Source organism: Camelus dromedarius, chromosome 14, assembly GCF_036321535.1.
Source record: "Camelus dromedarius isolate mCamDro1 chromosome 14, mCamDro1.pat, whole genome shotgun sequence".
NCBI lineage: Eukaryota > Metazoa > Chordata > Mammalia > Artiodactyla > Camelidae > Camelus > Camelus dromedarius.
The window spans coordinates 69945417-69972381 of record NC_087449.1 but is presented as its reverse complement, the minus strand read 5'-3'; the positions used below and the strand labels follow the sequence as shown (position 1 = coordinate 69972381).

The following is a 26965-nucleotide window of genomic DNA, read 5'->3' as shown; positions in this document are numbered from 1 at the left end:
GGCTGTGCCCACAGCCCGGGCACATGGTGCAGGTTCCTGGAGGGTGGTGGTCCTCCCCTCTGGGGGCGGTAGGGCAGGCCCCCCCCGCCCGCCCCAGGTGTACCAGGACCCCTTCTCCGCTCTCTCCAGTCACCTGCTACAATCAGATCGTTTTCTTGGTGCTCAGCGTTTGTCTCCAAAAGGGGCTAGGGCCAGAGAGTTAAAAGAGGAGCTGCCTGGGCGGCTGGAGCCCCAGAGGGAGATCAGAGTGCCTGCCCTCACCCACAGCCCCAGGGTCCTCCAGGCCCACCCCACAGGGGTCAGCGGATGGTGAGAAGTGTGGAGAGCATGGTATGCCCCTACTTGGTTGGCGAGCTCTGCCCAAGGGGGTGCTTGGCTCGTCTGTGAGTGCTGCTGGCTCTCCACGGAAAAGGTGTGACCTCTCCCGTAGCTCCAGTCCTGACACTTTCAGGATCCCTGGCCTTTGAGGCATTTCTCTTTTGTTCCAAAATTTGAGGGATTCTTGGGTCCCTGTATCTGCGTGTGCATTTGGAGTGGGCGTCGTGTTTGTGTCTCTTGGCCTCTGGCTGCTCGCCCTGCGAGGATGGGGTGGGGGTGGGGGTGTTTATGCCCCCAGACTTACCACCAAGCGCCACACTGCAGGGAAGGGTCTCAGGCTGACTGTGGAGAATACTGCTTTGATTAAAAAGAGAGACTGTTTTTTAAAATGTATTTTTATTGAAGTACAGTCAGTTTACAGTGTTGTGTCAGTTTCTGGTGCACAGCACAGTGCTTCCGTCACATGGGAACATACATACATTCGTTCTCATTCCTCACCATAGGTTACTGCAAGATACTGAACATGGTTCCCTGTGTTGTACAGTATGAGCTTGTTTATCTATTTTACATATATTAGTATCTGAAGATCTCGAGCTCCCAATTTATCCCTTCCCCTCTTCCTCCAGTGGTAACCGTAAGTTTGTTTATGTCTGTGAGTCTGTTCCTGTTTTGTAAATAAGTTCTTTTGCCTTTTTTTCTTTTTGGATTCCAGTTATAAGTGGTATCGTGTGATATTTTTCGTTCTTTTTCTGGCTTACTTCACTTAGAATGACACTCTCCAGGTACATCCATGTTGCTGCAAGTGGCATTATTTTATTTTGTTAATGGCTGAATAGTATTCCATTGTGTAAGTAGACCACAACTTCTTTATTCAGCCATCTGTCCATGGACATTTAGGCTGTTTCCATGTCTTGGCTGTTGTAAATAGTGCTGCTGTGGACACTGGGGTGCAGGTGTCTTTCTCAATTAAAGTTCCCTCTGATATATGCCCAGGAGGGGAATTGCTGGATCAAATGGTAAGTCTATTTTTAGTTCTTTAAGAGATCTCCGTACTGTTTTCCATAATGGCTGCACCAGACTGCATTCCCACCAACAGTGAAGGAGGAATCCCTTTTCTCCACAGCCTCTCCAGCATCTGTCATGTGTGGACTTGTGAATGACGGCCATTCTGACTGGTGTAAGGTGATACCTCACTGTAGTTTTGACTTGCATTTCTCTGATAATTAGCGATATTGAGCATTTTTTTATGTGCTTGTTGGTCATTTGTACGTTTTCATTGGAGGACTGCTTGTTTAGCTCTTCTGCCCATTTTTGGATTGCGTTGTTTGTTTTTCTTCTTAGTAAGTTATAGGAGCTGTTTATATATTCTGGAGATCAAGCCTTTGTCAGTCTCATCTTTTGCAAATATCTTTTCCCATTCTGTAGGTTGCCTAAGAAAGACTATTTTAAACTTTCTAAGCTTAGAATTTTGGTGCATGTCCGTCCTTGGAAGACATCCCCTGCTTTGAGGTTGCTCCCAGCCAGGGTGGGGTTTGGCAGCCTGTGCAGATAACGAGCACACTGGCCCTTCCATTTGCTGGTGAGTGCAGCCTGGAGCTCCTGTCCTGTCCTATCTCTGTATCACTCTTGCTTCGTGCCTCTTGGCCCAAGGTGACTGCTCAGGCAAAGCCTTCTCACCCACTCACCAAAGAGGCTGGCACCCTGCTTTCAGCCTTAGGACAGGATGCAGTTCTTTGGCCTCAGCTCTTTACAAGGCATCTTCTAAGCTGAGCAGGGTGTGCAGGCTCAGGCCTGGCCCAGCCTTGCCTTCTCTGTCCTTGCCGCAGGGCCTGCAGTCCAGCAGCTGAGATGGGCCCTGGGGCCAGACCAGCAATGTGCAGATTCCTAAACCTGATTTGAAGACCACTCCCAGGGAGAAGTCCCTGCGTGGTCACTCAAGTTCCTCTCTTTGCACCGCCCTCCTCGGGGTAGCGGGCCTGTCCTTCCTGTTGTGAAGACAGAGGCCTCAGCGTGGCCCTGGCAAGGTGAGGAGGGACAGAGCTGCCCTAGGGCTGAACAGCAGGGGCTGTGCATGGTCATGCTGCCCAGAGGTCCAGGCTGTCAGCCACCGGTGTGGTGTTTTGATTTTTCATAGGTGCCCACTGGGGTCCCACGCAGACCTGCTGCCTGTGCCTACTGCCAGGGGGTGGGCAGGAGCCCTGCTGAGACCCAGGGCATCTGCGAGATCAGCCTTGGCCTTGGGGGTGGGCCCCGAGATTTGAGTCCGGCTTCCTTGTTACAGCCGGATGCCCTAACACCCCCCCAGGGAAAGAGACCATCCTGGCCTCCCTAGGGCTCAGGCGCCCGCTGGATGGCCAGCACTGGCTGGACTCCAGAGAGCGGCCTGGGAATGCTGTGTTCCCATCACCCGGAGCTGCGGACCTTGGAGCAGGAGATGGTCACCACGTGGCAGCCATCGCCTTAACCCCCAGGAAGCTCGGACTGGGGAAGGCCAGAACCCAGGGAAAACCCTGGTGTCCCCAAGACACCCGGGTCGTATGACAGCTGTAGCTGGGCGGCATGGGACAGATGGATGCGTCCACAGATACCCCTTCAGGCTTTGCTGCACCCCCAGAGCTGCGTGGCCGTGTGGACCCCAAGGTCCAAGGAGTGACACCACCCAGGTTCTCATGACTTGGCCCCAGGGGCATTGCTACGCCAGCTGGGTCCCTCCTTGCTCGAGCTTGTAAGTCAATTTCCCGACTGAGTTCCGAGCCAGGTAGAAATCTTGTCCCCCGCTGACTTCAGAGGAAGATTGGGATCTTGTGTCCTCGGGAGGAGAGGGCATTTTTACAGCCCTAGGGAGGAGCTGCCACCCCACCTCCTGGAGCTCCGGTCACTCTTGGCCCTGCACACACTGCAGGTGTTTCTGGAGTGATTGTCATAGGCCTGGTATCTTGGTGGCCCCAGGGTTCATCAGTGAGCAGAGTGGGGCTACCCTGGGCCTCCCAGCCGAGCTAGGGCAGCTGAGGTGCTGGGTAGGGCCAGTGGGGCACAGTTGGGGCTTAGTGGCCAATGACTGGAGAGTTGCTTTCGTGTCTGGGAGGAGGGCCTCCCGTAGCCGCCGTCCTGAAACCCTGTGGGGTGTGGGAGCTTCGCTGGTCCAGGTCTCCTCCGAGCCTCTGGGCATCCCTGACCCCAGTGGCCTGCAGCCCCTTCCTGCTGGGTCTTTATGGGCATTGGCCTGGCAGACACCCCCAGAGGGAGGGGACCAGGACAAGAACCCCTTTGAGCCCTGTAGGCTTTTTGGGCACCGTGTCCTCCATCCCCCATTTCCCAGCCCTGGCGCCTGGGGCGCCCGGCCCCAGGCCCCATCCTCGGTTTTTGCTGCTCCTCTCTGGGCCTGCCAAGAATGTCGGGAAATTAGGGGGAGGGGGATGCAGGAAATGCCTCCTTCCCTCCGAGGACAGCTCCAGCTGGAAGTGCAGGGCTGGGGAGGGGCGCGGGCGGCGGAAAGTCGTCCCCCCGCCAAGGCAAACCCGCACCTCCCAGCGCTGCAGACAGAAGGGCTCTTTTTCCCTCATTCTGGCCCCTCGTGGACACCCCGCGAGCGGGGAAGTTGAGGCTGGAGTCGGCGGTCTCCTCTGAGGGAAGTGAGTTGTTTGTCTTCTAGCTGCTTAAAGTGGGGTCTCTTAAAAAGCAGGTGAAGTGGGGGCACTCCTCCCCAGCCATCTGTGTTCATCGCTGTTCAGGAGACACGTTTGGTGGTCGGGGTGATCCCTCTTCCACCCGTGACACGCTCCTGCGTGGGCTGACTGCGGCCCCTTTCACTGTCGCAGTCACTGTCGCCAAGGGAGGGGCTGAGCATCCTCGCTGTCCCTGCGGGAGCCTGGCCCGTGGTGACCGCCCGGGGGACTCACTGCAGCCCGTGCTCCCTGGCGTCGCGCCCACAGAGCCGCCTCCACGTCCAGGAGGCTGTGCTCCCCGGTCTCGCATGTGCACGTTTTTAAAAGGTGAGCCCACTGGAGGAGACAGCTGAGAGGACGACTGCAGTGCGGGTGTTAGAAATACAACAGTGGACGCCAGCCTTCCTAATTTGATTACTTGAGGAGTAAGTGAGGGTCAGAGATGAAGTGGGGTGGGGGTCTCTGCTGTGACCCAGGCCACCGTGAGCAGAGCAGGTCCACGCCTGGTGTGAGAGGCCCTGCCCTCCACCCCCCTGCAGGGAGGTGGTCCTTGCCTTCATGCAGCGGGAGGAGGGGCCCAGTGGGGTGGGTGGTAGTGAGGGGACGACACCGGGCTGGTGGCACCGGCCAGGGCTGGGGTGGAGTGGGGTCAGGTCCCGGGTTGGGGGCTGTCCTGGGGTGCTTTGCTAGGGGTAGCAGTAGGGTCTCAGGGCAGCTAGGGGAGGGTCACATCGTTATCCTGGGGGGGAGTGTGCTCGGGGTCAGCGACCCTGTGACACTGAGCTCTGCCGCCTGTGGCTCTGAGATGCCGGAACCTCTATCGCTTGGTCTCCAAGATGGAAGAGTGGGTGTGTGGGTCTACGTCGGGGCCCTGCTCAGGCCCGTAGCACACGTTCTGGGTCCTCTCAGGGTCCCCCTGGGCCCAGCCTGGCCCCACAGCCACTTCCCTGGGGCTGGCCAGGGCCCACGTCCCCTCCCCACCCCACTGAGCAGTGATGAGTGTCGGGCAGGAGGGGCCCGGTCCCCCTGGAGACCCTCATCCAGGCGTGAAGTGATGTGGTGCCGTCTGTGTGGTGTGGTGTTCTGTCCCTTTACGAGGACTCACCCTGGGGGCCCTGCCTTTCTGCATGCTGGTCGGAGATGTCGAAGGGTCAGGGCTGGGGACAGGCTGGTGGATTCTGGGCTCCGGTTCTGGGTCTCCACAGTCATACCTTCGGGGACCCGTGAACCGTCTTCCAGCCTGGGCTCTGGGGATACGCCAGGGGCACGCCAGCGATGACTTTGCTGGTCCCTCGGCGGCCTCATTGCCACAGCCGGAAGTGGAAGCGGCTATCACGCGAGCTCTGAGCTGCCCCGCGGCTGGGCAGCGCCCCGTCCCTGTCCCGGGCTGGCCAAGCCGCTGAGTGTTGTGTCGGTTTCTATGGAGAGAAAACAGCCCACGTCTGCCAGGAGGGGGAGGGGGGGTGGCGCAGGCGCCGAGGAAGCAAAACAGACCTGGCCGCGTGGGCGGGGCCGCCCAGCTGCTTCCTGGCTGGGAGGCGGTGGCCGTGCGTGGTCCCTCAGCTGCCCGCTGGGCCTTGTCTCCGCAGAGGCAGTGGCTGAGCCGCCTGCACCGCCTTTCCTCCACGTGGGCTCCTGGGCCCGGGGGGCTGCCTCTGGCAGCTGCGGAGGTGGGGGCAGCCACCTGGGGCCCGCCCCTGCGGGGGGAGCGCAGCTGGGCTGAGAGGGTCTGGCTGGGGCTGCCGCGTGACAGCAGCTCAGGGTCGTCCCCCTGCTCGTTCTGGACACTGGTCCTCCTTTCTCCCTGGGCAGTTTGCAGGTGTGGGTATGACGGCCACTGTGAAGGCAACCGCCGAGGCTGCGTCCCCATCTCCCCCTCGCTCCATGCACCAGTTCCACTGCTTGGGCCCCGCCGAGAGCCCTTCCGGTGAACCCAGCGTCTCCTGCCACCCGATGCCCTGAGGAAGCTCCCTGGTGTGAGCCCCCTTCCTTCTGCCCCAGGAGACCAGCGTCTGGAGAAGGGGGCAGCGACATTCGGGGTCAGCGCTCCCCCTGCAGTCCTGTGGCTCCGTCAGTGGCCCTGTGGGGAGGGGAGTTCAGGGACCCCCAGCTAGGTCCTGGGTGCTTAGAGGTAAGAAGTGACCTCCACCGTGACTTGAGTTGGGAGCACAGAGGTGTGCTTTACCACTCCGTGCCTGGACCTGCTCAGGCACTCTCGGGCGCCGGCGGGGTCTGCGTGGTGTGCTGAGCTCTGCTCAGGGGCGGCCTGAAGCGTTTGCGATGAGGTGTGACCCAGCCGCCGTCTTTCCAGGGACGCCCCCCCCCCCCCCCATGCCAGCTCTTCGCTGCGCTTGGACTCTTCCTTTGGAGGGATTTTTCTTGAGAGATTAGAAAGCGGTCTCCAAGCCCCCTCGTCCGGTGTGAGCTGCGGTTCTGCCGCGAGGCCCCGGGCTGGGTGGCCCCGGGTCCGGGTCCGAGGACCGAGTGAGCGGAGGAGGCCCCCCCGCCCCGAAGCAGGAGGAAGAGCCCAAGCCCCTGAGGTGCCTGCCCGTGGTCTCTCTGAGGTCCCTCAGCGCACGGGGGCGGGGGCTGTCGGCACTTAACGCCATTTCAGGTGAAGAGAAATTAAACGTGTAAATTACTGTCCTGGGTCTGCTTGTCCTTCTCTGTGCAGTGCCAGTTTTCAGTGCAGATGTGAGCATGTTGAGCGTGGTGCTGGGTCACTGACTGCATGGCTCTCTCCTGTGCCCGCGCGTGCACGTGTGCTCTGTTGCCACCCGGACGGTGGAGACGCAGCCGCAAGCTGACTTGGCCCTCTCCCCAACACCCGCCGCCTTCTGCATGAGGACTGGAGCCTGGCACCTGTCTCTCCCCTCCAGGTCTCTGTCTCCAGCTCCTTCTGGGCTATGTGGGGTGGGGGACGCATGGCCCTTTCCCTGTCAGAGGGAAGCCCTGGCCTTGGGGTCTCACTTCACCCTGGCTCCGGGCACGCCCGCCCCGATGCACTCTACATGCATAGTAACACTGGATGGAAGGTGGGGTTGTCAGAATCCCGGATGACCGCAGTGAAGATGAAGGCCAGTGAACGATGCATGCCTGAAGCCAGCCCTGCGCATCTCACCTTCAGGGTGAGAGGTAAAGGAGCAGAGGCCCAGTGCATGAGTGCCCAGACTGCCTCTCCGCCCTCCCCTGCCCCGGGGTCTGATGTCCTGGGTTAGGGGCCTTGCCGTACCGTGCGGGTGCCGCTCAGAGGGCCTGGAGGACGTTCCCTGACCTGAGCGGACACCGGCTGCAGGCCCTCTTCCAAGTAGATACCATTGGGGGTATTTTTATTTAGATTTTAAAGACAGAGAAAGCATTGGCCTTGGACAGGAAAAATCCTTACATGGAGAGAGATGGAAATCTCTTGACGTGGCAGTTTGGCCTCCGAGAACCTGGTCCCGGGCACCGCCACCCCCCGACCCTGGAGTGGTGGCAAGCTCTGGGCCCGCCTCACAGTGGGTGCTGGGAGCGTCTGCTCCCCACGGACGTGACATGTTAGGAGGTAGAGCCTGGAGCCAGGCAGCGGGGGGACCCTCCGTGAGATGGGTGTGTGGGCTGTGGGCCCCATCCTCTGAGGGCCTCCCAGGGGAGCGGGGGGGCTGGGGCCAGGTGGGGTGCGGGCTTGTTTCAGAAGGGGCAGGGACACCCCCACTCCTGGTCCTGCCTGGTGACTTGCCTGCACAGTCAGCGTTGAAATTTGGGTTGGGGGGGTGGGTGCACTGCCATTTCCCGCGGGCCTCAGATGCGCAGAGCCGGAGGCGCCATCACTCCCCCGGGGGCTCTGCTGCCCTCGAGCAGGGCCCGCACACCTGCTTCTCTGGAGGGTGTGTGTCTGTGCGCTGGGAAGCTGACCGTGGGAGGCGCATGAGCCCAGCTCTGAGGTTTGCAGGGCCGGCCCGCTGGGGCCGTGGCAGTGCCCTCGGGACTGATGGCTGCTGGGATCCGGGCCTTTCTTCCCGGCCTGGAGTGCTCGGTGCTTGGAGCTCCCCCGCAAAACCAGCCCGCCCGCCCCGTGTGTCTGTTTCATGCCCACACAGAGGCGCCACGTTGTGCCGGGCTGGCAGCACCTCTGTCACCTTCCCAAGGACCCTGGCCATCAGGTTCCCGGCCCCTCCCCGCTGCCCGCCCTCCGCGGACCAGGGTGGTTACCCGTGGTTCACCACAGGGCGCAGCCGTGAGGGAGGCTGGGAAGCGGGGATTGCACGGAACGGGTAGCAGGCTTGCTTCGCCCAGAGACCCGGCGGGCTCGGGCTCGCCGGCTCCCCAGGCCCAGCTGCTCCTCCCGCGGGGCCGGGGGATGGGTGAGATGGCGCCAGTCAGTGTCCTGTGGGGTGGGATGCCGGCAGCCCCCACTGCCCTCCGTGCAATCTGGGGCCACTCACCTGGGCCCCCAGGTGCTCCACTGTCCACCTGCTGGTCTCTTCTACAGAGAGTAACATCTTCTCCTCCACACCTAGTGTTCTGTGGACCAAGAAGGCTGTTTGCTGGAACGAGGTGGGAGGCCGCTGGGTCCCAGAGGTCTCTGCGGCCTCCACCTCTAGCGCCCTGAGACCCAGCCCTCGGCCGCGTCTGGGGCAGGGCTCTGGTCTGATGTATGCTGGGCGGGGTCTCTTCGGCTGGTACCTGTCCCACGGCCACGCGGGAGCTGCCCCAGCAGCCTGCCTGCGTCTGGGGCTGAAAGGCTTCTCTCCCTGCTCTGGCCTGTGAAAGGCCTCCTCTCAGCTGTGCCCCCGCTGATCCCCAAGGCCCCCCTTGTCCGGTCTTCCCTGAGCTGTTCACCCAGTGCAGGTGACAGATTACACACGAGTGTGTGTTGTTACACGTGCACACGCTCCACGCTTGCATGCTCCGTGCCCGCGTGTGAGTACATATATGCACACCCACATATGCCCCTGGTCTCAGCCTGACAGGTGTCCCGTGAGTCAGGGATGAGGTCTTTGTCAGGGTCGGGTTGCAGGGCGGTGGGGGTGTGCTGTGGATTTAGACAGCTGAGGGCAGCCTGGGGCCCCACCTAGGAGGCGTGCAGCTCGGAGGAGGGGGCAGGTTAGGGCAGGTGACCGTGTGGGGCCTGCAGGGCCGCGGGTGTGGTGAGGAGAGCAGGGGACTGGGGGCTCGCCCCTGCTGCCCCGATGGGGGAAGGGCAGGTGGGGGTGGTCAGGAGAGGGGAGCCGAGACCACTGTGTGGGCGCACCACGGCACCTGGTGTTTTGTGTGTCTGGTGTGTCTGTGGCTGTGTGAGGTGAGCAGAAACTCAGGGCCGCTGCTCCGAGTGCTGGGGGGAGAGGCCCGGCCCAGCGCAGCCAGCATGGCTGCACAGCTGCTGGCGTCCCCTGGACTGTCCCCTGTGGAACGCTGGGCCTGCCCTCCCCCAGTGCCAGCTGCTCCCGCGGGGACGCGTCTGCAGGCCACGCCCACGTGTCCTGGTGGCTCCTGGGGCAGAGGCTTGTTGGAGGTGGGGGGCTGATCCTCCTGAGCGGCCTTCACAGGTGAGGGTGAGGGCCGTGGGCCGGTGGTGTGGGGCCCCCCTACGCGCCGCCGCAGGGAACACTCTCCACATGAAGGCGGCTCTGAGTCAGCCTTCCAGGAAGGATGGCCGCAGCGTCCTGTGCTGCCGCGCTTCCTCGTTCTGGATGGAGTGGTGTGTGTCCCTGCCACCTCTGCTGAGCCCCGGCCACATGCCCGTGGGCACCTCTCCTGGCCAGTCAGGGTGCTGGGAAAAGCCCCGTTTGCTCCCCACCCCTCAAGAAATAAGAACATTGTTGAAGAATTGAAATAAGCCCCAGAACAAAGCCCATGGATTTGCAAAACAGCTTAATTGTTCTTGGGGTTCTGGTTCTTTTTTTTTTTTTTTTTTTTTTTTTAAGAATATTTTTAACGGTTACTTTCCAGTGACTGCAAAGGAAAAGAAAGATTCTGTTCCACCCTGCCTGGTCCATCGGGGGACTTCCCACTCATTTCCTAATTGTAACAGGTTTTGCAGGGGTGTGGGGCTACGGGTGTAGGAGGCCTTGGTGGCCATAGGCCTGGTGGCAGGTCCATGGCACAGTGGGGACTAGGCGCACCAGAGCCACAGGGTCACGCCTGACATCCCTTCTTGGAAACTGCTTCCCAGACGCCCTACCCCCATGGGGTGAGCCCCCTCTCCCCTCTTTCCTGAAGTCCCTGCAGGAGGGATGGCCGCCCACCGCTTCCTTCCCCAGCATCTCTCTCCACATGCGTGGGTTTCTTTGTGTTTTGAGAGACATGGGCTGGTGGGCTTGGGAACTTGGTGGCACACCTGACCCCGGGAGCTTCCTTCTGGCAACTGGAGCCCGGAGGGTCTGTCCTGTGTGGTGTCCCGACTCCTTGGGGAGGAAACGTGCCAAGTGGCACCGAGCATCCTGCAAGGGTTGTTTCCTTAGAAAAGTCTTAACTCACTCTTATCGACAGTGTGGAAGTAACAGAAATGACCTACTTAAATTAAAAAAAAATCAAAGCGAATCTTCAAAATTGCTATTTTTGCTTCATTTTGGGGTTTGGGGTAGTCTTGCAGATTTAACCTGCTTCCTCTGTTCCACAATAAACAGAAAATAGGTTAACTCAAGCATAACATGCGGCGTGAACCATCACGCAGACAATAGTAATGGCGCTTACAGAAGCAGCCCTGCAGCGCCCAGACCGGGGCCCCAGGAGCGGCCCGCAGCGCAGGCCCTGGGCCGGCTCAGGCGCCGGGTGCTGAGCCCGGGCCTCAGGGTCGGCCTGGGGGGCGGCGGGGGCTCTCGCGGGCCCTGCCACAGAGCACAGGTTAGGGGCTGTGGCCCCGGAGGCCCTGCCCTCACTGGGGGAGGGGCTGCCTTTCTCTGCAGGCCTTGGGGTGGGGGGGCCCGCAGCATCTGACCAGTGAGCTCTGGGCCCGGCAGGGCTGGCCCAGCATGTGGCCCTGGGCCCACCTCCAGGAACTGGGGTGACCCCCGCATCCCACCCCCCAGGGTGCTGCTCTGGCCCACTCAGCACCCAGCTTGCCCCGTGGCAGGAGATTCTGGCGAAGTGGGCATTTCTGAGTGGGGTGACGTGCCCGGGAGCTGGCAGGGTCCGCGCCACTGGCCCGTCCACACGCATGGGTTCCTTCTGCGTTTGCTCCTCTTGTGCTGGACCTGTTTTGGGGTTCCTACCCTAAGGGCCACCCACCCCTCGTGTGTAGGGTCTGTGGGCGTCTGCGTGGTGGCTCCCACCCACCTGTCCATCTCTGGGGTCCATGCCGGTCTGCGGTTACCCGTTATCGGGGGCCCTCCCTGCTTCCTGACGGGGTGAGGACGTGTGCTCGCCCTGGCCCTGGCCGCACGGGCCCACGGGGGCGCAGTGGGCCTCCCTGGGCCGGCGGGACTGTCTTGTGCCGGGGTTTTCACTCTGCCCCTCCTCTGGGCCTGCGGCCGGGGCATCTCCTCCTGAGCTCGGCCCCACGTGAGGGGCTGCTGGGCCGTCCCTGGGGTCAAGAGTGTGCGGAGGAAGCTGCTGCGCCCGCTCCCAGGTCGTGGCCTGGCAGCTTCTTGGGGTTGGCTGTTGTGACAGCCCCCCTGGGTAGGGTGCTGTCCCTCAGGAACTTACCATCTCTTTATTTGTGGTTCAGGCTCTTTTTCTGCTGACCTGCTAAATGACAGAAGAGTTACAAAACGAACAACCCGGTGTCATGGGGAGACCCCCCAGCCCCCCTGGCCTGGCTGCTGGCTTCCCCGTGCCCTTCCTGGAGCCCCCGCCTCGAGCCCGCTGGGCTGTGGTCATTACACTCATCTGTCCTTGCTCTGGGGACGAAACCCCCCTGGTCCCTGCCCCTGGGGGCTTGGAAATCTCAGTAACGCTTCCAAGTGTGTTGTGTTACCTCACCTGGAATCCGGGGGTAATGTAATCGCTTATTCCTGCCTCAGCTCTGAGTGTGCAGCGAATTTCTAACCGGGGAATATCCCTTAGGAGTGCAATTCCGTGCTAAAATCTGTCCGTTGAAAAAAGACGTATTTTTATTGTAGCCTGTAAATTAGAAATAGATGGCACTGCGTCAGGAGTCCTGAACGGGGTTTTCAGAGGACACCTGTAACTTAGAAAAATGCTCCGTTGACACTCAGACACGTTTTTGCCGATTTGTAGGCTCGTGAGAATGTCTCTTACCGCTTTTCCGAGGCCCTGCTGGCTCTGAGGCTTCTGTCCGAGGGGCGCAGCTGTGTTCTCAGGGGTGTGAGGTCCTTGAGTGGTTCACGAGATGGTGGTGCCACCACAGATGACGCCAGAGTCGATTCTCCAGAATACGCTGCCCCCGGGCGTCCAGCCTGGGAGGTGGCCATGTCATCTAGGGGTATGTGGGTCCTCAAGTGCCAAGGGTCAGGGGGTGGGTACGGTGGGTACCTGCAGGTGGATGCCATCCGATGACCTGAGAGCACCCCCTGTCCGCTGCTGTGTGAACTGCTGTCTGAGCGGTGTCATCTGCCCCAACGTGTGAATTGGCACCAGGTTTGAGAGCTGGGGGTCGGGCTCCCATGGGGGCCAGGCTGGGCCTCTGGGATCATGAGGACACCCCTCTGGCCTGAACCCCTGCGTGTGAGCTGCCCCAGCCTCCCCTGCAGGACCCTGGCTAGGGCCACATTGTCGTCCGGTAGGTACCCTGGCTGCCTGTCCCACCCAGGCCTGATGCAGGGGCCTGTCCCCCACCTAGCACATAGTGGCCTCCGGGTCATGCTTGTGCCCCCTCCCTGAGGGCTGCCCACCCTCTGCAGAGTCCTTACCACGGTCCCCTCACAGCCAAGACGCCCACGCCAGGCCCCGAGGGACCCCTGGCTGTGAGGACTGCACCTCCCATGACCTCTGCCACGCATCTGGTGTTTCTCGTGGCTGCTCCCATGGCTGCCTGGAGCTGCTCCTCGGGGCTTCGTCCTTTGCTGGGAGGAACGTGTGTCGGAACCATTGACCTCAGTGCTTTGGTTTTTCAACCAACAATTCATTTCCTTTTTTTAATAGGCACCATAACAACTTTATTGAGATGTAATCACACACCATGGAGTTCACCCCTTCAGAGAGTATATACAGCTCAGTGGTTTTTACTGTGCACAACTGTCACCATTAACCTCATGTTAGAACATTGCCAGCACCCCCACGCCCAGCGCCCACTGATCACTGTCTGTCTATGGATTTGCTTGTTCTGGATGCTTCACGTCAGTGGAACCCCAAGCGGCGGCCTGCGTCTGGCTCCATCCCCCGAGTGCCATGTGTTCAAGGTGCCACCGTGTCGGAGTGTCAGCACCTCACTCCTTGTCCAGGCCAAGTGATGCTCCAGTGTGTGGATGGCCCGGATCCCATTTTCCGTATACGTTCACCTGCTGATGGACACGTGGGTCGTTTCCACGTTGTGGCCATTACGTTAGTGCTGCTGTGGCGCCGTGCCCTCACCAGTGGCGCAGCAGGCCCCAGGCTCTCCACGTCCCCAGCAGCACTCCGTGTCCCGCTTGACACAGCTGCAGCCATCGCATGGGGCAGAGGGGCTCCTCGCCGTGCTCTGTGAACCGTGCTCTTCGCTGAGGTGGTTGTGGACTCAGCGCGCGGGTGTGAGGGGTCTCGGGTGCTCCCGGCTCCTCGGCCTGGGTTCCTGCAGTTGTGACAGCTTGGAAAGTTACAGGGCAAGGCCTGGGGGTCCCCTTCTCAGTCCCTTCCAGTGTTTACGGACGCCTGGGGTTGCTAGATCACGTGGTAGCTCTGCGTTTGACTTCTTGAGGAAGCGTCAGGCTGCTTCCCTGGCAGTTGCCCCCGTTACCTTCCCACCAGTGGCACGACAGCTCCCAGTTCCCCTCCGTCCTCACCAGCACTTGTTTGCTGGTTTCTGCTCGTAGCCACCGTGGGGTGTAGTCGGATGTGACGTGCGTTTCCCCGGCGGTCAGTGACGGGGACGTCGTCTTGTGCCTGTTGGCCGTGGGTGTGTCTTCGGAGAAGTGCCTGTTCAAATCCTTTGCCTTGTTGGTGGTTTTTTTGTCAGCTTGGCAGCTCTTTATCTGGATACAGGTCCCTTATCAGACATGATTTGCAACTTTTTTCTTCCATTCTGTGGGCTGTTTTTTCACTTTCTTGGTGGCGTCCTTTGAAGCACAGAAGTTTTGATTTTGACGAACCCCCCTTTCCTGTTTCATCTTTTGTTTCTTGTGCTCTGGTGTCGTCCAGGCGTTGGTGGGGCGGGGGCTCGGGCCGCGGGACCATTCCTAGTGCCTTCACCACCCGAACCTTAACCGCCGTGGGCAGCCCGGTTTTCTCCGAGATGGTCGGCGTGAGGGAGCAGCTGGTCGTAGGGAGCTGCGCTGACAGCCTTCCCCTTCGGGAGATGTGACGGGGCGTCCCCAGGTCGCGGCGCAGGCGGGACATGTGGGAGCCAGAGCTGAGTTTTGCCTTGTGTTCTCCACCACACGTAAATGAAGCTCACGTAGCCGTGGCGGTGCTGCTCCAACAGCAGCCCCTGCAGCCGCGCGTCGGACTGAGCTCGGCCACCTCGCTCGCGGCCCTCGGGGGCCTGGCCGGGGCCACTATCTCCTGTTTAAGAACTGGGCGTATGGGTGCTCCTGCCGCTTCCACCGTGCTGGCCTCCAGGGGCGCGCTGTCATTTATGGCTTCCTGGAGGAGGTTGGTGCTGCGACCTGGCCCGAGATCTTACTCCCAGGCTGTGCCTCCTGGGCAAGACACAGCGGCTGTCCCTCTCCCCCGTCCACCCCGCACTTCCCAGAAACCTTCCCTGAAATTAGAAGCTCCTTGGGTGTTGGGTGAGCACAGCCGGCCTGTGCCCTTGGTACACAGCTGTCCCTGTCGCCTGACCGTGCACGCGCCGGCAGAGTGGTGCAGGCGCCGTGTGGGTGAGCAGCTGCCTCCAGCTCAGATCTGAGACTGGCTGCTCTCCCCAGCCGGCAGCGCGGCTCTCCGTGTGCCCTTGGGAGGCTTCCCTCCTCGTTAGCTGCGACCTGGTGACAGAAGGTGTGGGAGGGGGTGATGGAGAAGATACAGGAGGGGTTGCGGAAGAGGGTAAGGGAGGGGTGCAGGCAGGTGTGTGACGCAGCAGAGCACGTGCATCGGGAGGGCAAACGCAGCTCTGTGTGAGCGTCACACGGGGGCCCCTGCTCACCCGGAGGGTGTGTGCTCATACCCGTGAGACTGGGACGCGGCCCCTGGGCTGATCTGTGGAGCCTTTGCCTTCTCGGTGGTGTGTGTCCAGAAGTGAAGCTGCTTCCCGGGAGAGGCTGACCACCTTCCAGGAGCTGACGGAGGGGGCACCTGTGCTGCTCACCCGGCCCCGTGCAGATGTCGGGCCTGACGCCAGGTTGATGGTGTCCTTCTAACCAGTTGTCACCAACCATAATTTAAGAGGAAATGCATTTCTCCAGGTCCCTCGGTTGCTGGAGGAGGAGGTGGCGGGGCCGTGGCTGCAGAGGTGTCACCCGACCTGGGGTGGAGACCTTACCGATGGGCAGAGGCGGGACACTTGCAGGTGCTGGGTCCTGCATTTCCCACGCTCTGTCCTTTGACCCCTTTGCTGTGCCTCGTTACCGCTGAGGGTCTCAGGTGATGTGCAGACCTTTGGAGATGGGCTCACGCTAATTCTGGTCACTGTGTAGACGGCTCACTGAACGGGGGCCCTCTGCTTGCTGATGAGCGAGAAGTAAGAAGCGTCGCCCCACGTGGCCCTGGGCGTGTGCCGAGGCCCCCGGCCCACCGTCTCCACCGCCCAGCTGCAGCCACCTCGGTGTCCAGGTCTTGTCCTGGGACCCCGTGTGCCATGTCCCTGCAGAGCCCTGCCCGCCGGCGCTGTGGGCCTCTGTCGGGGTGCTCACGTGTCTGGGGCCCGTTCAGGGACCAGACCACCACTTCTAGCTTATTTGGAGGGTGTTAACCCAGCGCCCTCCCAGCGGTGCTCCAGAAGTGTCCGCGTGGAATTAGGGATACTGTGCCTCTGAGGTGCAGCCCTCGCTCCGTGGTCCAGCCCCATGGGGCACTTGCTCTCTGCACGGTCCCTGGGTGGTCCCTTGGACAAAGGAGCTGCTTGCTCTCTTGGACGGGAGGAAAGGTTGACCGCAGTGTTCTGGCCAGCTCTCGGTTGCACCTCCCCCCTCTGTTGCCGAACCAGGCTGCCTGCCGGGAGCTGCCCCCCGGTGGGCACTGCAGGATGCGGGACCTCTGACCCCTCGGTAAGTGTGGCGTCTTGATCAGGGTGTCTTAGTCTCTCTGCAGACCTGGACCCCAGTCCTGTGCCCAGAGGTCTGAGCAGGGTTGGTCAGCACCGAGTTGGAGGGTGCTCAGCTTCAGTTGGGAATTGGGAGTGGACGGCCCAGTCAGCTGAGCGCACTGACCCCGGTGCCTGGTGGCACCCTCCATGGGCCTCTTGCTGGAGTAGATCTGGCCATGGGGTGCAGACCGGACTCAGCCTGCCGGACATCAGCCTTCTGTCCCTTTCGGGTCCCTCAGGCCCCCAGTGAGCTGAGGGTAGGGACGGGTGAGGAGTCCGCTGTTCGTCCCATCTGTGACTTCAGATTTCTTTTCCTGGCCCCTGGGGAACTGGCTGGGATTCAATCCGAGGCCTTCTGCATGTTGGGCAGAATAGGGTCTTCAGAGAGACTTCCTGACTGTCTTCTCTGCCTGGCGCCTGGAGGCCTGTGACTCCTGGTACGTCGCTTCACTCACCTCCTCCTGCCTTCGGCCCGGTGTCTGTAGCTTCCTCATGGTGACCCGGGCTAACCGGGGACCTGGGGGACCCAGCCTGCACTCCAGGCCCCGTTTTCCTCCCATCTCAGACCAGAGTCTGGGAGCTGGGCGGTTTAGGGCACCTGCTGTGCACACGCTGCCGGAGGCGGGTTACTCACCGAGCACGGCGCCCGTGCCTGGTCCCCGGGGGGGCAGAACTCCCATCCCAGTCCTGTCCTGCCCGCAGGGCCTGGCCCTGCAGCACAGAGTGTCCTTCTCTCCGTGGGGACAGCTCTCATACCTGATGGTGCTGGGCAGGGTCCAGAGCTCCAGGGACACTGGCGCTGCTCGTGTGGCCTCTCCCTGGGTGGCTGCTCCCCCCTGGTCCCCCAGCCACATCGCCTGGTGCAGACCGGAGGATCTGGGGGTGATGGCTGACGTCAGCCCCGCAGAGCAAGAAAACAAAATCAGAGCAGCCCTGTCCGGTGCTGGTGAGGGTGCTGCTCCTCTCTGGCGGATCATGTGTGCGCACAACCTTGTAGTTGTGAGCGGGGCTGTGCCCCACCCCTGGCGACCCCACCTGTGAGGCCGTGCTCGGGCTGAAGCTGACGTCTGCCCTGAACAGGCGTCCCCCTCCAGGCACAGTGGAGACACGCAGGTGGCCGTGCACAGGGCAGAGTGGACCCCACCTGGGCAGACCGAGGCCGCTGCTGCTTTTTCCCTGAGCACCTGCGGCCCTAGTTGGGACGGGCAGGGTCCTGACACCTCGCTTTCAGAGCCCGTAGCCTGAGGTCCCCGCCTCCCACCAGGGCCCATGGGTAAGACTGTGGACCTGGGAGGGGAAGGTGACCTTCCCCTCTGACTCAGAGCCACCACTTTCTCCCACCTGGCAGCCCCTCCCACGGGGCCCCAGCCTTGGGGTGTCACCGTTGGCGCTGGGTCTGTGTTGAGGCCTGCTTCTGGGGAGGCCAGCAGCGCCTCCCTTTTCTGACCCCGTGCCCTCGGGCTGCTTCCACCCCTGCAGACTCCCTTCCTGTTCCGTCCAGGGCGGTGCTGGGCAGCTCCGTGCCCGGCCAGCCAGGGGGAGCCGCCCTCTGCACTGCCAGGGTCACCCCAGAACCGGCAGCTGGGGGGTGTCAGTACCCGTGGAGCAGCTGGAGCTCTGCACGTGAAGAAATCGCGCTGTGCGCTCAGGCCTCAGCCCAGCGCCACCAGCCGGCATCCGGGGCGTGCTCTCCCCTTTCTCTTCTCCCCACGCGTGTTTTCTCTGTTTTAACATATCCAGGGTGGGGCGTGAGGAATGGTCGGAGGCTGCAGGGCAGGCCCTGGGGGTGTTCCCCTAGGCCCTCACTCCTGTGGGCCCTAGATGCCCAGGTCAGGGGCCAGCGTCCAAGCTGCCAGAACCTGGGGCTCTCAGTGCAGCACTGGGGGTTGGGGGACTCAAATCCAAGGAAAGCTTCATCCTTGACCCAAAACCTTCCTCCTCCCTACCCTACCCTACCCCACCTCTGGGCCTTAGCACAGGGTGCAGGTGCCCGTGGTCCGTCCAGGGCAGAGGGGAGCCCCCACTTTGCTTGCGGGGCCAGCCTGCAGTGCCTTGGGACTCAGGCAGTAAGTAGGGCCTTTGTGAGCCTGGGGCCTGGGGCTGTTGCCAGAAGCCGCCCTGGCTCCTAGTGGCCCCCCATCTGCCTGCTGTCCTCCGTGCTGGTCTTGGGGGATGGCCACCTCCTGACCTCCCCACCCACAGCTAGTGCCTGTGATCTGGCTGACATGCTGGCCTGGGTCGACGTGGCTGTCGTGGGGGTGAAGTCACCCCCAGGTTGTTCTCCCGGATCTTTGCAGGTTGCACAGGCCCCTGGGTGACACGCACAGACCCCGTGTGAGGTGTGCTCTGTGGGCAGACGCATGTGTCCTCACCTCGGTGTCAGACACGTGTGGCTCTGCGTGTCCCTGGGTAGGGGCACTCTGTGGGTGGGGGTCTCCTGGGGCCAACCCACGGCTCGGCACTGTGCTGGCGGCTTCTGGCGCCGCTGCCTGGGCGTGTCCCGGGCCCGCAGACTGGCAGCGAGGCGCACAGCGGGGTCAGGAGGTGGGCCTCACCTCCTTGCAGAGTGGGACGCACGGCTGTCACCGCGCGCAGCCTGTCCCTGGCCGCCTGCGGCCGCTGGGACTGGTCCAGGCGTGAAGCAGCTCCTACCTCCCCGGGCTGCAGGTGAGGGAGAGGCGGCGGGCCCGTCCCCCACGCGCCCCTGTGCTGCCTCCTCACTGTCACAGCCGTCCCTGGGCTTCATGGGAGGCACGGGGATTTCTCCTCTTACGGGCGTCTGAGCGGTTGGCACCTGAGTGGCCTCTGCCAGCCACATCCTGGGGTTGACAGTGGGCTCGCGTGGGGCCGGAGGTGGGGGTGAACAGGAGGCCAGGGGCTCGAGGCTGCGTGGGGGTGGCCTGGTCTCTGCGGCCCAAGTCGTCTGTCCCACACATCCCCTCGGCGTCTCTGGGGTTTCTCAGAATCTGCTCAGCTGCTGCGGCTTCTCTGTCCGTGAGAACTCGGCTCAGACAGGAAGCCCCACCCCGGCAGGCGTCCCGGCCCCGCCCGGCCCAGCCCCACACGCACTCACCGTGGGAGGCGGGCAGACTTGGACTCGCTTCCCCTAAAAAGCAACAGCAGGTGGGCTTTTCTTTCCTGAGTGATTGTTTGCGGGTCTGAGCAGACCACCCACGGCCGCCTACGGGTTCAGCTCCGAACCGTCTTCCCGGGGCAAGGTGGGCAGGCTGCCCCTGGGCAGCGATGGAGGCTGGTGCGTCCTTGCATCTGCCGCCCGGTCCCATAGGTGCAAGGTCACTGTTTGTCTTCCCTGTTTCTTGGGGCAGAATTAGGGAGCCAGGCTGTGTGGGGTCAGGGGAGGCGTCGTGCTGGCTCCTTGGCTCTGTGAGTCTGGGTGGAACCTTAAACCTCTTTGAGTTTTGTGGTGATGTCCTGGTGAGCTGGCACCTGGCTGACCACCCCCCACCCCCCGGGAAGCACATGCCCCAAGGGCCAGTTCAGGAAGTGTTCCCTGATGCGGAGGGAGCGCCACATCCGCTACCCGCTCCGAGGTCAGGCCTGGGGACTGACCGGGTGTCGTCCTCTTGGCCCCTTGCCGTCGGTGAGTGCTGGTGTGTGGCCCGTGCTGTGGCCTCTCGGGCGCACCCACGGCCTCGTAGTGTCTGCTCAGCCCCGAGCCCGTGGCGGGGAACATCGGTTTTTCAGACACTGTTCTGTTTTCTCAGGCAGGGACTCTGTCCTCGGGACTCTGGCGCCGGCAGGTTGGAGGGAATCTGACACCAGCCTGGGGTCTGCTCGGACCGCGGCGTCCAGCAGACCCAGAGCTGGGGGCCGGGCAGCAGCGTTGACAGGGAGACTTGGGAAGGCCGAGGGGCTTCCTCTCCGGCCGAGTGCGCTTGTTTCATCTGGGGAGTGTTTCTTTGGGGCGGGTGGGGCAGGGACTGCTCCACTGCCGCGTGTTCAGCCGCCCCAGGCCCACAGGGAGTCTTTGATATTAGTTCCAGTTGGTGAAATCCAGAAACTCTGGAGGTGCTGTGTGATGCTCCCCGAAAGCTCTGGGCGGCCCCAGGGGGGCCCTACACTCAGCCAGTGAGCCTGCCTGCTGGGCTGCCCCTCCCACACGCGAGGGTGGAGGCAAGGGTCCCTTCTGAACCAAAGGGCCCTCAGCTCCTGCTGGCTGCCTGGCACCAGTCCCCGTGGCGTGTGCAGGGCTGCAGTGGGACCAGTCCCACCGTGAGCGGCACCAGAGCAGCTCCAGCTATCCCCGCTTGCGGCAGGGCCTCCGTGTCACTTACAGAACACACCTCGTACAGGATTGAGTTTGGGGGCCGGAGACCCTGCCCTAGGCCTGGAGGTGCCACCCAGCCTGCCAACAGAACTGTCCTGTCCTCACAGGTCACCTCTGAACCCCCGGCCTCCATAAGGAAAGCAGATGACACCCCCTCCCAGCACCCCACGTCCTCTGAGAAGGACAAGCCGTCTGGCTGGCTGCGGACTCTGGCCGGCTCCTCCAGCAAGGTTCTGCGCGGCCAGCGGGCAGGGCGGGCAGGCAGGTGGGCAGCCCTCAGCCTCTGACCGCACATCTCTGCCTCCATGTCTCCCAACAGAGCCTGGGCTGCGTCCACCCCCGCCAGCGCCTCTCCGCCTTCCGACCCTGGTCCCCTGCAGTCTCTGCGAGTGACAAAGAGCTCTCCCCGCACCTCCCGGCCCTGATTCGAGACAGGTGAGTACCAGGCCCCAGGATGAGAGCCAACGGGCGAGGCAGGTTCCTGCTTTGATCATCCCTGAGCCTGTATGTGCTCGGCATGGCCTGGAGGCTACCTGTCAGGTCCTGGCTCTCTGGTCAGGGCAGCTGGTCCTTTTTACGGCATCAGGAGAGTGCATTAGAATTGCATGTGATTGGAATCTAGAGCCTCCTCTACACTGGGTGCCGGTTCCGGCTTCTCTGGGCCCCCGTCTGGAGTGTCCTCCTCCCTCACACGTCTGCAGGAGCAGGTCCCGAGACAAAGGGTGCATGCTGGCCGTCAGAAGGGGGTGCAGGGGCGGGGGGGACACCAAGGCATCAACGCCCGCCGTCCTCTGCAGCTTTTACTCCTACAAGAGCTTTGAGACGGGTGTGGCCCCCAACGTGGCCCTGGCACCACCGGCCCAGCACAAGGAGGTAAGCAGCCCGCCACGTGCCTGCGTTGTCTCCCGGGCCCCCGGGCCTCTTGCCACCTGCGTCCAGCCTCGGAAACGGAAGCTGACCATGGACACCCCCGGAGCCCCAGGGACGCCAGCCCCCGTGGCCGCCCCGGAGGATGACAAGGACTCGGAGGCTGAAGTGGAAGTGGAGAGCAGGGAGGAGTGTGAGTGTCAGATGCTCCTCTGCTCCCCTCCCCGTTGGGAGGGTCCTGTCCTCGAGGGAGGGTCCTGGTCCCGGCCCGGCCCTTCCTCGGGCGGCGCTGTGTGCAGAGACCGCTCTGGTAACCTGGTGTCTTTTCTGTCTGTCTCCGTAGTCACCTCCTCCCTGTCCTCGCTCTCTTCTCCGTCCTTTACCTCATCCAGCTCTGCCAAGGACCTGAGCTCCCCGGGCGTGCACGCCCCACCCGCGGCCCCCGCCGCCCCCGATGCCACGGCCCCTGCTGACGCCCCAAGCAGCGGGCTGGAGGCAGAGCTGGAGCATCTGCGGCAGGCCCTGGAGGGCGGCCTGGACACCAAGGAAGCCAAAGAGAAGTTCCTGCATGAGGTGGTGAAGATGCGGGTGAAGCAGGAGGAGAAGCTGAGCGCCGCGCTGCAGGCCAAGCGCAGCCTCCACCAGGTGAGGCCCAGGGGCCGTGTCGCGGCAGGGAGCGCGCAGGCGGCTCTGCGGGCACCGCCTCCTGGGCCCCGCTGTGCCCCGTGCCCCGGGAGCAGGGTGACTCCACAGTCGACTGCTTGCTTTTGAAGAGGGGGCTGGAGACCGAGGTTGGGACCGCCTGCGTCCTCCGCTTCCCCTGCTGCCTTTCTCTGCTGTCGGAGCTCTCAGCGCCTCGGGGAGGGCGGGGCCCCTGCACGGTGGCTTTGCGGCCTGGCCCACCAGGTCTCAGCTGCATTCACACTTCCACCAGCGTCTGGCAGCTCTGGGACAGCTTCACATGTGGGCTCTGAGCACAGCCCAGCCCCAGTCACCCCGGGTGCCACCGTCCTCCCGAATGGGTTTCAGGCACTCGCTCAGAGCCTCCACCCCATTTCCCTGCTTCTGGTTGAAGGTGCGACTTTCCCTCACACACACGTTTGTAAGCATGTTTGCAGGGGCAAGTCTCCAAGAAGGGCTCGGAGGCCGAGGAGGGCGGCTGTCCCCGTCAGGTTGCGTGGGGCCCCCAGGGCCCTCAGATAGCATGATGCCTGCGTGAACCCTTCCCCTGGGGCCAGGCACAGTGGGGCGCAGAGGGGACACTTCCAAGCGCAGCCACCTCCTCGTCAGACCCCGGGCCCGAGTAGGTGCCGGCAAGCACACCAGGGCCCTCAGGAGGGGAGGGGACACTCTGTTGGGACCCCATGGGGCTGGGGGCCTCAGCCCGGTGTCCCGCCGCCCCCAGGAGCTGGAGTTCCTGCGTGTGGCCAAGAAGGAGAAGCTGCGGGAGGCCACGGAGGCGAAGCGCAGCCTGAGGAAGGAGATCGAGCGCCTGCGGGCAGAGAACGAGAAGAAGATGAAGGAGGCCAGCGAGGCGCGGGTCCGGCTGAAGCGGGAGCTGGAGCAGGCGCGGCAGGCGCGGGTGTGCGACAAGGGCTGCGAGGCCGGCCGCCTGCGGGCCAAGTACTCGGCCCAGGTATGCGGGGCTGGGCTGTAGGCCTGGGGTAATGGGCAGGCGTGGGCACTGCTGGCGCCTCAGGAACCCTCTCACCTCATTGTTCACCCCACCCCAGCCACAGCAGACTCAGGCGCTGCAGGGCTTCAGACCCGGCCTCTGCGGGAGGTGTCGTGGCCTGAGGCTCTCCAGCCTCCTGCTCTGGGGGAGGGCTGCACCCCCACTTCACGCACTTTTAAATGACTGGCATGTCCTGATTGGCCATCCTGTCCGGCCAGGGTCTGAGAGATGGGGCTGTGGGTGCGACAGCCCCTGCTCTGGCCTCACAGCCGCCTAGGAGCCTAAGCTGGGCAGCAGGTCCCCCAGGACCTCGGGAGGGTGTGCTGAGGCCACTGCGCTCTTGGGCAGTCCGAGCAGGTCGGTGGCAGAGCTGCCCGGGCTGCTGTCCTGGTGCCACCCAGGACACCCCCCAGGCCCTGCTGGGCTTGGCCTGGCTCCCAGAAGGCAGTGGGTGGGCGAGCCTGTGCACGGGGAGGGAGGGCCGGGCCGGGGCGGCGTCCGGGTGGGGTGGGCACTGCTAACGCAGGACGTCCCTTGCAGATCGAGGACCTGCAGGTGAAGCTGCAGCACGCGGAGGCCGATCGCGAGCAGCTGCGGGCCGACCTGCTGCGGGAGCGGGAGGCCCGGGAGCACCTGGAGAAGGTGGTGAAGGGGCTGCAGGAGCAGCTGTGGCCACGGCCCCGCTCCGAGGCTGCTGGTGGCGAGAGCACAGCCGAGCTGGAGCCCTAGCTGGAGCCCGCTGTCTGCTGTGCGGGTGTGGACGCCGCAGGGAGGGGCGGGCAGGCAGGCGGCAAGCCAGCGGCGGGGCCCTGTGTGCCTGGCGGGGCCTGCCCCTCTCTCCAGTCCATATAGCACAACGTCTTACTGTGCCTATAACCAAGCAAGTGTTTGGAACCACATACTTTTGGAATCCACTGCAAAATTTTCTACTGGCCAAGTTCAAGTGAGCAAGCCGGCCCCCAGGTGCAGCTGGAGACGAGGCCAGCTGGTGGCTGCGCCTGGCCCTGCGCTTGCCAGAACATTCTAACATTTACACTTTTGTTATAAGCTATTTAAAACCAATAAGGAGACTTGATGTTCAGAAAATTCAACATGTTTTTTAATGACTAACTTTTAAAAGCCCCACCCACACGTGACACCACCTGAGGACCCGCCAGGGAGCCGGGGTGGCCGCTGCCCTGCCCCTCAAAGCCATCACAGCTCATCTGTGCCCGCAGCTGCGTGAGGACACGAAGGGTTTTTCTCCAGAGTCTATTTTTTCAGCGACAAGGACCCAGGTCTCCTGTGCTGCCACCAGGAAGGGCACGGAGAGAGTCACGCACGCCTGATGAGCTGGAACCCGCCGCCTTACGCCGCCCGCGCCCCGGCCCTGCGCCATCAGCACGTGTGTCTGCAAGCACCGTCCAAGGGGCGCCGTCGTCAAGGGATGCCGGGAGGCAGGTCCATGCTGGCCGGCACACACGCCCTCGACCACGCCACCCTCTCAGTTCCGCAACATCGCTCTTCTGTCTGGGGACTGAGGCTGCAGCATTGGAACAAAACACAGCATTATTTCATTTTTTCTTTTTGTTTGTTCATTCATTTAAGCGTATATTTAGAACTGCACTTTGTCAAAAATCTTCCCTTCTCTTTTTATTCCCCAGTTAACTGAGGTTTTTACTTTCAACATTGCAAACTGATTTCTAGAGCATCCAGATCCTAAGTGCTCGAGTGTTTGGAAACCCCTCTGGTGCTTGGTTGAACACGGGAATCACATGAGGATGAAGATGCAAAAACCGAACTTCGGGGGGTAGTTCTGTGCCTTCCAGCGTCTTGTACAGCAAACCCTGACTCGTCTTTTTACCCCCAAGTATGTCTTCAGTAGCAATTGAATCTGCCACTATTGAAATGAGTTAACTTGCATTTATTCCAAATAACCTCGTTTACTCAACTGTATGCGAATTGTATAAGGTTTCTCATGCCCAAGCTTAAAAAGTGATTCCCAGTAGACGAGGTGGCTGCCCGTCCTAAAGTTGTGGTATTTATTTGTGCAGAAAGATCTTCCCAGAATTCTTTGCTTGCCGCTGATCCAACACCGTGGCAGCCGCGAGCGGAGCCGGGAGGCGGAGGTGGCTGGTGCAGGACGGTGGCTGCGGGAGGTGGTGACACCGTCGCCAAGTCGAGCAGAGACTGGGTGACGGCACCGTCTGTGGGATTTTGCCCTTGGTTTACTGGGTAGGGCCAGGTGCTGCTGGACCCCCTTCTCAAGTGCAATGCAAAAGGGACATCATGTGTATGCAGCGTTCGTTTGGTTCTGTTTTTTGTTGTTTTTTAATTTTTCTGCTTCTGTTTTTCTTTGCAGTTTTACTCAATCTGTATGCATGGACTCTAACCCTCTGCCACACGTGCGTCCACCGACGGGCATTACTACCGTGTCCTATGTAGGGTCAGCTGCGTCCCGCAACACGCAGAATGCTGTGTTTAGCCTTGTTTTTCCAGAGTTGTGTTTTTTCAGTCATTTCTTCAAGGGAAACTAAATGATTTAGCTGGAGCAAAGCTTTAAGTGTGTCAGTGTGCCTCTGTGTGGCTGTGCTCTGTTGCCAAGTCTGCAAATCATGGTGAGACCCAGAGGCCCCCGGGACCCGCTGCCCGAGGCCACGTGGTTTGCCCTGCTTACTCTTTGAGTTTTTAGGCTCCAGAGGGAGGTAATTTTTCTAAGCTGGGGTTGTGGGGTGGAGGGTGGGCACTGGCTCTCCCTCCCCTGGAACTGCCCCCTCCTGGCACCTGCACGCCCCGGCCACCGGGCCCAGGCGCCCGCTGCCCGGCCCCGGCCCCGGTCTGGGGGGGGGGGGCGGGGAGCGGGGGTGCGGGTCCCCAGGCCCCCGCTGGTGCAGCTGCAGTCGGAGCCCTCTTCAGGAAAAGGGAGGAGAGGGGTCTGTCTCGCAGGCTGCCGGCCCTCCCTGTGCGTGACGCCCGTTATCGGAATGGTTGTGTGTTCGGTGTAACCGCCCATTGTTTCCACGCTGAAAGGGTTTTAACGAAGGGAAAGAAACCACAGCAATAACACTCATCCACGGAGCAGCTAACTCAGAACATTCTGCTTTTCCTGCAGAAGCAGCCGGTGTGATAAAGCCCGGCGTGTAAATAGCTTTCCTTTTACACTCGTGTGTCATGCGTGTGTATGGTGGTTCCTTTTCAGGTCTCCCTTCTTACCTGGTAGCTGTCCTGTTTTCCGGGCTGTTTTTAACCTAGGAGGAACACGCCCCGGGGCACCGAGCCCACCGGTTCCGTCCCCCCCCCCAACCCGTCGGGCCCGGGGGGCCATCTTGTTCTCGCTTTAAGTCAGGAGTCACAAACGACACTTTTTTTTCAATTAAGGAAAAACCCACAGCTCCACCTGCGAACCCGCCAGGAGCGCCTGCATCTCGCCCGGTCTCTCCTTCGCTGCTGCTAATGACGTCATGAGGACTTACGCTACTACTCGAGAACTATTTTTATGTAATTAATGTATGCTTTCTTGTTTATAAATGCCTGATTTAAAAAGAAAACAAAGAAAAAGCTTGGCATATTTATCTATTTCTCTGTGTACCCATTAGTCCTTTGGCGCCCCTCCCCCAGAAAAATGTTCAGTACAGGACTGAGCGCATGCTTGGCCACCCGGACCCCTCTCCTGGACTCCTTGTCCGCCTTCCAGTCAGACCATGGGGCCTTCAGTGTCCACCGACCCCAGTGGACATGAGCACAAGCTGGCAGGTCCCCACTGGGCTGTCCTCTGTCCCTGTCAGTCTGGCCAAACCGGCAACTCCTTGTACCGTGGACATTAGCTGGAGGCCCTGCTTGGCCAGATCAGGGGCATGAGACGGGCTGGAAGGGCCTTTCCCGCCTGTCCTCCATGAGGCCTGGAGACCTGCCCT

At 61.8% G+C, this 26965-nt stretch overlaps 1 protein-coding gene and 1 long non-coding RNA gene across 4 annotated transcripts in view; one reads left to right on the top strand and one right to left on the bottom strand.

The window, feature by feature from the left end:
- SKI (SKI proto-oncogene) overlaps nucleotides 1-26623 on the top strand; it is a 60214-nt gene extending 33591 nt beyond the window's left edge. For 2 of the 3 annotated variants that reach the window (XM_064494162.1, XM_064494163.1), the window contains exons 2-7: nucleotides 20638-20760; nucleotides 20850-20965; nucleotides 21328-21590; nucleotides 21741-22042; nucleotides 22803-23033; nucleotides 23613-26623. In XM_064494162.1, coding sequence (XP_064350232.1) covers nucleotides 20638-20760; nucleotides 20850-20965; nucleotides 21328-21590; nucleotides 21741-22042; nucleotides 22803-23033; nucleotides 23613-23801 — 1224 coding nt within the window. In that variant the 3' untranslated portion in view covers nucleotides 23802-26623. The remainder of the gene's footprint in view (nucleotides 1-20637; nucleotides 20761-20849; nucleotides 20966-21327; nucleotides 21591-21740; nucleotides 22043-22802; nucleotides 23034-23612) is intronic. The other variant, XR_010384001.1, reaches the window with a different exon arrangement.
- LOC135322921 (uncharacterized) lies at nucleotides 10423-19231 on the bottom strand. The gene is made up of 3 exons (XR_010384002.1): nucleotides 12165-19231; nucleotides 11886-12026; nucleotides 10423-11648 (listed from the first exon to the last, which is right to left on the bottom strand). It is a non-coding gene; the product is annotated as an uncharacterized LOC135322921 (long non-coding RNA).
- Nucleotides 26624-26965: the final 342 nt, after the last annotated feature.